We start from the raw sequence: 11,888 nt of genomic DNA on the forward strand, positions 1-11,888 counted from the left end.
GCAGATGTCAGGATGCCAAAAGCAGGCAGGACAGCACCAATGCAGCAGACAGGAGCAGAATCAGGAACCAGACACACCATCAACTTGTGGATAAGGCAGTACAATCAGTAGGCACAGGTGGAGTCAGGAACAGGCAGGGTCGGCAACTTGTGAGCAGAATGGTACTGAATCAGTAGACAAGAGAAGTGTCAGAAAATCGAGGTCACAGGGCAGGCAACAAATAGCAGAGTCGAGATTTAAGCCAGGTAAGCCACAGATCAGAAACAGGAATTGGATCCTCGGACGCAGAGTAGTAGCTAAAAAACTCTCAGTGCTGGACATGTGGAGGGTTTATCCTTAAATAGGCCATTTGGCGCCATGATTTGAAACAGCTGTGCGCACACGGGCATGTGTGCACCGTGCTATGTGCGTACAGACACAGGCACATCAACGCACCGGTGCACAGGTATGTGCAATCTTGCTGCGAATGCACCTGTGCAGTTGGGCGTACCACCCAAGCCTTGAGATCTTTAATCCTTAGTTAGAATAGACAACCCTGCACATCTATTTATTACTGGTATTTATATAACGCCAACAATTTATACACCACTTTGCATAATGTACATTCACAGTATTCCATGCCCTCAAGGAGCTTATAGTCTAAAGTTCCTATATCACATTCATACAAGGAAATAATAGGGCCAATTAATCTACCAGCAGTTTTTTGGAGTATAAAAGGAAACAAACGGAATCACAGAGAGAACATGCTAACTCCATATAGTGTTTTGGTTGGGATTTGTACGGAGAACCCTAGTGCTACAAGGCAAGAGTACTAAACACTAAGCCTTAGAATTAAAAGATAAACCAGTATAATGCTTATAAATCTTATCTAAAACCATAAATCAAACTACATACTCATCAAATAATATCAAGTGCATATCATATATAGTCCATAAATGACGTATTGCCTTTATATAATATGGACTTTATATGATATGCACTTGTTATTATGATTATGTAGATTGATTAATGGTTTTAGGTAATTTTTATAAGCGCTACACTGGTTTAACTTTTAATTCTCACAATTTTGTAGTGTTCACTAGAGATGGGCTTGAACATCGGCAGTTCATGTGTTTCCCGCGAACACACAAACTGTCAGGGCGTACGGTGGGCTGTTCGCCCGCTGACAGCCGTGCAGGGCACTGTGCCTTACGAGCCCTGAATGGCTAAAGCCTTGCACCTGACCACAGGTCAAGTGCAAGGCTTTGCCCAATCAGGGGCCAGTGCCCAATCATGGCTCACCTGTTACAACTGTAAACAGTTGGGCGGAGCGCCCAATTGTTTATATGTTGCCGGCAATTTTTTATTATTATTTCTATTTATTTTTTGTTTTATTTTTTATTTCGTGGAGTCATCGACGTGGACAGCGCTGGGCGTTGTTATTGATGCTGGATTACGTCGGTGGATCCATTAAAAACAAAAACAAAAAAACTTTTTTCCAAATAAAGGATTTTTTCAAAAGTCTGGCCTCTTTTTTACAATTTTATTTAACCCTTTAGTGAAAGGGTAGGGGTACAAGAACCCCTTACTCATTCACAAGGGGGGGGCGCATTTGGGTGGATAAGCCTGATGTGAATAAGCCCCCTTGCCCGCACCCCCACAACCAATGCCTCAGGGCTTGTGGGGAAGAAGCCCTTGTCCCCATTGGCACAGGGACAAGGTGCTTTTCCAGGGGCGACCCTGGAAAAGCACCCTCCCAGTGCCGAGGGCATGTGGCCTGGTATCGCAGAGAGGGGGGGGGCGCTTACTCGTCCCCCCCTTTACTGCCCTGCCAGGCCTGTGCTTGGATCAAGGTTCTGGTATGGAATTTTAGGGGGATCCAACATCTTTTTTCACCATTTTTGGGGGTGGGGATCCTCTTTAAAATTCCTACTAGACCTTAAGGGCCTGGTATGACTTTAAGGTAACCCCACACACTTTTTTTTTTTTTTACATAGGGGCCCTCCTAACATTCCTACCAGACCTTAAGGGTCTGTTATTGTTTTAGGAGAGGGAACCACACGCTTCTTTTTTTTTCTTTTTAAATGTTTTTTTTTTCTTTGCAGCTTCTTCCTGCTATCAGGACATAACCACCGTGCACATCTAGCATGATCCCCAGGAGAGTAAAAGAGTACTATTCCAGCTGCTTACTTTACAAATGGATGGCCATGGTGCACTGTTACCATTTACCATCTCTATGTAGGCTGTTGTAAGGCATACTATTTTATTGTATGGATCATTTGTTTAAAAATATATATAGATATCATTTTATTGCGGAAACCAGTTGTGGGCTCTTTCTCAGGGTCCGAATGACTGGATTTTCTGCAAACTGTGCCAGTGGTCATCTTCTTGTTGACAACTGTTTTTATTGCATTTGGTTTGAGAGATAGTCCTGCCTGTGGAAGATGTAGACAGGGACCAGGGGATTTAAAGTTCAATTAAGGCCTTGGTTTTAAAATACAGTAGGTTATTCAGTCAGGCTGCATAACAAGTAAATAATATGGTATTTTTCTTTATTACGTGTGTGCTTACAAGTGTAGAAGTTGCCCTGTGTTGGCTTACACTGGTAGCCACTGTTCTCACTCTAAATGCAGCAGTCTGGGTTTCCAGCAGTCTAACATGCCCCCTCAACAGTACTCCAATAAACAATGCTGCTCAGGTGCTGAAGGCATAGAGGTCACACAGGAAGTTGCATTTCTGCACCAGGAAATCAGTGTGTCATCTGCCTGGCTGTACAATGTGGCAGAGGCTTGTAATCAAAAGATTGGCTATATAAAATTGCAAATCCTTTGACAGGTAAAACAGTTCACACATATGTATTGAAATGATGTACTTAGCTGTTTGCCCAGAGTTACTTACAGTTTAAAAGCTGCTTTAGGCTCCTTTTACACGGGCGCCTTCTGTTCCGATCAGCAGAGGGGTCCGCTGAAACGGAACTCTGATTCTTTTGTTTTTCCAGACCTGGCTGGAGTCGGGGGTAATCAGATGTAAATGGACGCAAGTCCGTTTAGATCCGGCTGCCCATACACTAACATTGGGCTTCCAATCAGATCTGCCTGAAAACCTGACAAACAGACCTGATTGGAATGCCCATGTTAAATATGGACCCACCAAGCAATAGTAATAAGGTAACCACACATTAACCAAAGATATGTTGTTACATTACATATATATTTAGCAACAGCACAAACATGATGTGTATGTACAGTTTCATTGCATATTATCGCTACATTGTGCTGTGCATCTCTCCCAGCTGTCTGTTTATAGATATCTATCTATACATTGTGACATACGACTATGTTCATAACAGCAATTGAGGCATCTGTTCTTTGTTTGTATGTGGGTTGGAGGGGAGGGGAGGGGTAACTTGTGTCTTTTTTTTTCTCTTTTGTATGTTGTAAAAGCAAACTGATTTTAAAATAAAATCTGATTTAATAAAGGCAGGGGTGTTTGGCTGGCCAAAGGAAACATTCATGGCAGCTTTTACAAGTCGGGAAAAAATGCCAATCATCTCATTCTAATCACTAGCAGTAAATGCAATGAAGAAAGATTTGTATAAGAACAGTTATGCCAGTCAAATACAGCCTACTATTTCCAGTCTTTTGTGGCAATCAAATAGCACAGGGGTTAAAACTCAGTAGAAGACACAGGAATAGATAAACATTCAAATAGTCGTTATAACAATAATATTCCCACTGACCACCGATGTAAGCAGCATTCTTCCCACTGAGCAACAGTGTCATGGGAACCTTTTCCCAATGACCACTGATATACGGTTGTCCTCTTCCCACTGACCATCAATCTAAGGGGGACCATCTCCACTGACCACCAATGAAAGGTAGCATTTTACTGGCCACTAAGGTAAGGGGGCACATAGTAACATAGTAGGTGAGGTTGAATAAAGACCTAGGTCCATCCAATTCAACATACAGTATGTGTGTGTGTATGTGTGTTTGTATTTGTGTGTTTGTATTTATGTGTATTTAACACTTCCCATATCTTTGTATATTTAGTGATTGAAAAACTCATCTAGAAATTTCTTGAATTTTTCTATGTTATCAGCGGATACCACTGCTTGTGGAAGGGAATTCCACATTTTTACTACTCGCACAGTAAAAAAAAACCCTTGCACATTTTAAGATTAAACCCCCTCTCTTCTAACCTCTTGTGTCCACGAGTTCTCAGTACTGTTCTTGGTGAAAACAACTTGTTCGAACATTGTTGTCCCCATTGATAATTTTGAAGACTGCAATAAGGTCCCCTCTTAATTGCCTCCTTTCTAAGGAGAATACATTTTATTGTTGGAGGCTGTCTTCATAGCTCAGGCCTTCAATCCCTTTAATTAACTTTGTGGCCCTTCTTTGAACTCTCTTAAGCTCAAGAACATCCTTCCTGAAAGTTGGCGACCAAAATTACACCACATACTCAAGATGAGGCAGAACCAGTGATTTCTAAAGTGGAAGTATTATTATCTTATTGCTTGCTACAATCCCTCTTTTAATGCATGGCAGTATCCTATTTGCTTTGCTGGCTGTTGTTTGGCATTGCATGCTATTACCAAATCTGTGATCTATGAGCACCCCCAGGTCCTTTTCCATGTCTGCCTTCCCTATTGCAGCCCCCCAAAATAGTAGTTTGTGGACTCGTTCTTTGCACTCATCTGTTTAACGTTACATTTTTCAACATTAAATCGCATATGCCAATGTGTAGACCATGCTTCAATTTTATCCAGGTCTTGTTGAAGTGCACATGTCTCCTGTTTAGAATGTATTGCCCTACATAGTTTTGTATTGTTGGCAAAAATGGAAATCGAACTATCTATCCCAAGTTCTATATCGTTGATGAATAGGATAAACAGGAATGGTCCCTGGACAGACCCCCTGGGGCACTCCACTCCCGACTTTTGCCAAATTAGAGAACGACCCATTTATTACTACCCTCTGGGTCCGTTCTTGCAGCTAGTTTTCCCCCCATGTGCAAACAGTTTCCTCCAAACCTATAGACCTCAGTTTGTTAATCAAATGTTTGTGGGGTACTGTATTGAAAAAATCAGCAAAAACTACATCTGCTGGTATTTCTCTGTCTAAATTATTACTGACTTCCTGTTAATAGATTGGTCTGACACGAACAGTCCTTCATGAAACCATGTTGTTTTCTACTTATGACACCAGTTTTATTCGCAAATTCCTGCATGTACTGTAGTCCCTTATCATGTCTTCGACACCCAGATGCCACCCCCCCTTTTGTGAATGAATAAGGGGGGTACTTGTACCCCAACTTATTCCTTAAAGGGTTAAATAAAATGTAAATAAACACACAACACCTTAGTAAAAATTCCTTTAACTGAACAAAAAACAAAACATGAAAGTTTTACATATTTCCTTTATTTAAAATAAATGTAAAAAATGTCCCAAGAAGTAATTCCAGCGTCAGCCGCCAATTGAAAGAAAAAAAAATCCCAGATGCAATGTTTACAATTTATTGGTTATTTACCTTGAAATACCCAATAGCAGGCTGGCTAGTGCTCCGTCCACTGCCAAGATGCAGATGACTCCCCCTGCCCACAGACACCCCCAACCACTGGTTCAGGTTTGTTGGGAAGAGGCCCTTGTCCCCATCGGCATGGGGACAAAGGGCTTTTCCAGGGGGTGTCTCAGAATGAGTTTGTCAGTAACATTAATAAATGTTCATGCAAAAGTTGCCATATCTGTGCACAACCTTAGACAGCTAGTTTAACCTATTTTAAGTTGCTGTTGATGGAGGCTGCCAGAAGTCATCTGGTATGTAGGTGCCTTGTACTGAAGATGTAGATGGACCCCATTACAGCTTTATCTGCATTTTCTATGGTGGATATGGGGCTGAGGAACTTTTTTCTCTAGTATTAGTGCTGATTTACTGGCCCTTTAAGTAATAATGTGTACGTAACATATAAGACGTGATTGCCAATAGCTACATTTCCCTTAAGCTGCTTTGCTAGTGGGCAGAGTTATTAGGAATCGTCTTTATACTGCACACTAGAAGACAAACACGAGTGAAATATGATGTTTGTGAAAGCTGAAATGTAGAGAATGGTTAGGGTGATTAAAAAGGCCATAAAATATAATACGTTCGTACCAATTTAATATTTAATGATCTTTTTTTGCCAAATCTGAGGAAAACAAATTTGTCATACCATTTGTCTGCACTTAAAGGTACTTTTTTTGCAAAAGCTAATTTTTTGTTCTGTGCTGAAATTGTTTTACAGTTCTGCAAAGCTTCCGCAGCAAACTTTTCTTTAGGGGTCCATTTAGATCTATGCATCGGCACAGAGGTACATTTTTTGTTGCGTCACGTATCAATGTGCTTTTCCCTTGTGTGTTGATAAAGATTTTGACACTGGTTCCAATGTGTTTATTAAATGAGTATATTAGCTACATAGAGTTATTGACTAAGGCTCCGTGTTGCCATTGACTTCAATGGGCATTTCAAAGCTCCGTTCACACCTAGGCGCTTTGTCGTGACAAAACACTCAAGACAAGGAATCCCATTCATTTCTAAGGCCCCTGTTTACACCTGAGCATTCTGTCGTGTGTTTTGTCGAAAAAAGTTTTCCATTGAAGTCTATGGGACCAATCTGCCAAAAAGTAGTTCTTGTACGTTTCCAGCGGCAGCCATTTTTCTGCTTGAGCCAAAACGATCAGGTGTGAACAGGAGCCAAATAAATGAATGAGCTTCCTTGTCTTGAGCGTTGTGTTGTGCTCATCTTTGAGCGACAAAAAAAACAGATATGTTGTATTTTTACAGCACTGCGATGGGAACAGCCTCTGTCTTTATTATGGGAAACCACGGCACATACGTTTTGGAACACGGATGTTAAAATGCAATAGTGTAAATAGGCCCTAAAGGGAATCTATAATGGGTCTTGCACATCTTTTTTTTATTTATTCATTATGGTCAGGAGTGAAAATGTTTTTCTTTTTAAACTTTTTAGTCAGTTAAATATTAAATCTTTCATATTTCGTGCCCTGCTTTTGAGCTATCATTTAAAGCTTGTTAAAATGTTTACACAGTACAATGACACTAATGATCTACCAATCTGACTCAAGGTAGGAAGGAACAACAGTGCTCTGAAAATCCTTCATCTTGTATCAAATGTATATTTGTAAAATAAAGTGTATGTATAGTAAAAACAAATATAAAATAGCTGTTTTAAAATATTAAGACTTCAAAATACAACTAAAATAAAATTAACCAAAATCATATTTTTCTCTATTTAATACATCAGTTGCTGAAATGATTGGTAATGCTCTGTGTATACAACAGTGCAAACAGCAAACTTGATCTATTGATAAGTATTTAATAAAATACAAATACATATTAAATAATAGCGTTGATAGTTATCCATGAATATTACTGTATACTGTTTACTTATTGTAAATTGTTGTTTTTCCATGTTGAAGAAAATCTGTCATTCTGCCCATTTGAAAAAACAACCCCCTGCCTACTAAGACTCCTTCCATGCTCCCCTACAGCTCAATTGCTGCATCAAAGCCTATAGAAAATACAGTAATTGGTACTTCTGAGAATGGGGAACATTGTGACTCCTGCCCTATTTCCCAGGCTAGACCTGAGTAACCAATCACCAGACTTGAACACTGTCGCAAATGTAAGATAGGAAGTCATAAACCCTCTGTAAGCTTGACGCCATCCCACATGGAGCTTAAATAGGTTTCGCAACTCCAGGCTCTGATAGCAGAAAAGAGAGGCGACAGAGCACAGGTAGGGTGGGTATCATTGGACGGAGCAATGTTCTTTTAAGAGATTTTGTCATTTTTCCCTAAATACCCTAACGGGTAGTAATTAGTCTCTTTAAAGTGGACCTCTACCCCCTTTCACTAAAACATGTAGCTCTGCATGCTCATATAAAAGCATCCTACATTCATTAATTAAACAAGTATGCTGTTCATTTATTTACAAATAGAGTTCATTTACTTCCTGGTCCACTTTGGCACACATGATGTAATGTGCCCAAGCGTTACATCCTGGGAAGGTTACATCAGCAGAGCATTGCTGGGAAATCTCATCTATAATCTCAGGAGATCTCAGGGAAAGGCATTTTCCTCCCACTGTGAGAAGAATGGAGAAGAAAAAAAATAAGTTATGCAAATAATATAACACCTGCAATTATCTAGAAGTATGTTTTTGTAGATTTTCATTACTAAACATTTCTAAAGGTGCCTTTGTTGTTATTCTAAAGATAGCCATAAAGTTCCTCTTAAAGTGTTATGTTGTTTGCAGTAACATACTTTGATCTTAGGTTTTGGCGAGCATGAGAAGAAAGTAGCATCATTCCAAGGTCACAGAAATGCAAAACATTTTCTATATGTACTGTACATCATGATTTCAAGGGCTCATGTCTCTAGGTGTCTAAGCACGCCATAGTCACTTAACTTGTCACTGTACAAAGTAATATGTTTAGACAGATGACAGTGAATATGCATTCAAGCATCTTTGGTTTTCCTACGTGTCTTAGGCAGATAATTTGCCATTGCTTACTAACTACCTTACTGGGTAAAGGCCTTTAGGAGCAGTAACCCATAGCAATCATTTAGAATCCCCTGTGAACTAGTCTGACTTCATCAGAGTGAATGGTGAGTGGATGCTATGAATTTTGGAATGAGAACTGTATACAGAATAACGCTTTTTCTTTTACATAATTGCACACAGCAATTTTCTTAAATGATATATAAAGTGGTAGGGGGATTTGTTTCCCTAATTGTTTGTTTGGATTAGGAACAAGTCGCTTGTCAATAAGAGGTTTAAGATACCTGGTAAAGAAACTAAGTAGAAGAACTAGCAGGTCCCTTCCAGCCATACCCTTATGGTGACAAAGAGGTTAACCTGTACATTCATCCACAGAATGATCAATGAAAACACTTACGATCAGAGCCTACCCATCTGTCCCTTTAGTATCCATTGCTGACTATACAACCATCCATCTTTACTCTTGTGTATTGACCAACTGGTCGCCTTATTGTTTTTCCCACAGGGGACTGTATCGGCCATCTTAACCAAGTGTACAAGGGATGAAGGATTTATTCCCGTCAATAAAAACCTCTGGTAAGTGCTACTGAACCCAAGTGGAGCATCACTATAACAAAGCCTCATCATTATTCAGTCTAAACTTAGCCATTAACATCCCTTTAAATTCCCTCTCCCCATAACTAGAGGGGCCATGCAGTGCCCAGAGGCATTATTACTGTTACACTTGTTTTCCTGTATTAATTAAAATGACATTCTACACTTTCTCCTGTTTTATTGTACACATATATTTTAATTATTAAATGACATTTTACATCTTTACATATTAATTATACGTGTAGTCCATTTACTGTGCAGTTGGTTCATTAAGTTTCCTTTTTTATACAGCAATGTCATATTTTACTGCATTTCCAGAAGACTATTTCAGTGGCTCCAAAGTGGCGCAGGAATATGGCTTCTTGGTAGAATCTTGAAAGAAGGACATTACTTCGAAAATAAAATTCACTGCAGGGTTTTAGTATGTGGAATTTTCTGCTTTGTATCAATAAACATAAAGACTGGTATATTCCAGCTATTTAGTATAATATTAGTTACAAAATGAACATTATCTTCAATATAGATACATATAGATGATCAAAGCATTACGTATCTCAGTCATTGTCAATGTACTGTATATTTATATACTTGTATATGTGTCAATGTATATTTACTGTATATAGTAGAACTGGAGGATTAAAATGCAAGGGAACCCAGACTGGATGATGTTTAGTTTGCAAAAGCAGTTTTTTTCATAAACTTCTTGTTTAATTTTTTGTTACATCTCAGCTCTGCTGATATTCTGCAGCCACTTCCTGTCTAAATACATGCACTCGATCTTTGGCTGCATGGCATTTCTCAGGGTGGATTTCCTGATAGTGACAACAGCAGACCATGCCATTGCAGTTTGTGTCTATACAGCCTCCATATGTAGCCTCCATTAGAAGCCCATGTTACAGGCAAACAATACAAGAGTGCAAATGGTAGACAGAGACAGGGCATTGTCAACCTAAAACAGGAGGTACCTATTCCTGAACAAGGGCCTTCATAGCAGACCATGTATTATGTTAATGAAAGCTGCAGATTTAAAAAGATTGAAAATCACTTTTTAAATTACAGTAACATGTTAAAGATTGAATGAGATTTTAATGGTTGGGTTTACATGTACATTTCATTCTTACAGTATACCAGCCAGCATCAAGAGATTGTTACCATATGTACTATTATGGCCCAGATTTATTCTTGAATAAGGCCCTTTCACAGGGTTTGATTAGAAGGGGATCCATTTGTTTTTCCGGATCGGGCCGGAGCCGGGGTAACCGGATGTAAATGAATGCCTGTCCATTTCGATCTGGCTGCCTATAGACTAATATTGGGTTGCCAATCAGGTCCTCCTGAAAAACTGAAGCGGACCTGATCAAAAAGTCTGTGTGAATGGGCTCTAAGGGTCACAGCTAAAAACCCATCAGCCAAGGGCCCTGTACGGATTGCACCCTTTGCTGCTCTCGTAGCACTTAAAAGACTCAGCTATATGATTTCCACAACCATCTATCCACAAAGCTGGATGATGTGAAAAGGTATGACACAACTGGCAATGTCACTGAAAAACACCAACGTCCACCAATCAATAAAACACCATGGCACACTTTTTTCTTTTTCTCATTGAAATCTGTCCTATCCATGAAAGGACTTGCTTTGTTTGCCCCCAGGCCCAAAGTTCCCAACCTTTTCTTGCTCCCAGTTTGAAACGTGGCACCCGGGACATTCCTCCCAGAATGACACCCTAGTTACTATTTTGCATAAAAGTCATTGTGAGGATATAATAATGCACAATGATTGATACAGTCATTGAGTCCAGAACACCCCACCACAGTAACTATATCCAACAGGATGAAGGGGGGTTCCGAACAACTGAAAAACATTTACTACAACCACTAGTTTGTATGTTTTAAAATATAGTTCTTAAACAGAACAATATTGTGTATCTATGTATTTGTACCAGCTGTAGCAGAAGGCAAGGCATGTTGAAACTACCTGCCAATAATTTACAGCGCTATGCCTTAGTGCTTACTGATTCTCCAGAGGAATTGATCCCTTTTGGACTCTAGTAACCCTATCATTATGACCCAGTAAACTATGTTCATTAGGTTAACCGCAGCTGATATTTCTGTTGAACAGATAAAATTATATAGTCAACATAAACCATTAACTTGAAAATGGACAGTACTCTTTCCTGCACTTAGATAATTTTTAAATTGTTTGTAGAACTCTATAGCCAAGGAAGTGCTAAGGAGTGTCATCACTCCTGCCATACCAAAATAAACAAATGTCTACGAATATACTTTTATCCTTAAAATAATTGGATAATAAAACAAGGATTGTGGCTAGGCATATGTTCATTTGTGAAGACTGTGGAGCTGCTAAAGGACCATCTGGGGTTTAGAGTCACATATACATAAGATGTGGGTCGGGCAGGTGCTAGGACTCCTTCCTGCTGTCACTTTGACCACGGTACTGCTTAGTTGCAGGGCAAGTAGGAAGTGGGAGGCACTTTTCATGATGTCCCAAATCTGCTCCCAATTTGTATTACCCAGGTGGTGCTAGGCAGTGAGCACCTTCCTCACTGCCTGTCCTATTTGTACCATGACATGCAGATTGCTTCTCCTGTTTTCCTGTTCTCCTGTCTGATGCCATTTAGGCATTTGCTAAATATTCTCTCCAGACCATAATATGGAACATAACAGAGTTTCAGGCATCACAAAATGTCACTATCTATCTATCTATCTATCTATCTATCTATCTATCTATCTATC

At 39.6% G+C, this 11,888-nt stretch overlaps 1 protein-coding gene across 1 annotated transcript in view; it reads left to right on the forward strand.

Moving 5' to 3' along the window:
- LOC108786592 (heparan-alpha-glucosaminide N-acetyltransferase-like) overlaps positions 1–11,888 on the forward strand; it is a 176,828-nt gene that overhangs the window by 154,113 nt on the left and 10,827 nt on the right. The window contains exon 11 of the mRNA XM_018555915.1: positions 9,047–9,117. Within this exon, the coding sequence (XP_018411417.1) occupies positions 9,047–9,117 (71 nt within the window). The remainder of the gene's footprint in view (positions 1–9,046; positions 9,118–11,888) is intronic.

Source organism: Nanorana parkeri, unplaced genomic scaffold, assembly GCF_000935625.1.
Source record: "Nanorana parkeri isolate BGI_ZX_2015 unplaced genomic scaffold, ASM93562v1 scaffold218, whole genome shotgun sequence".
Taxonomy (NCBI): domain Eukaryota; kingdom Metazoa; phylum Chordata; class Amphibia; order Anura; family Dicroglossidae; genus Nanorana; species Nanorana parkeri.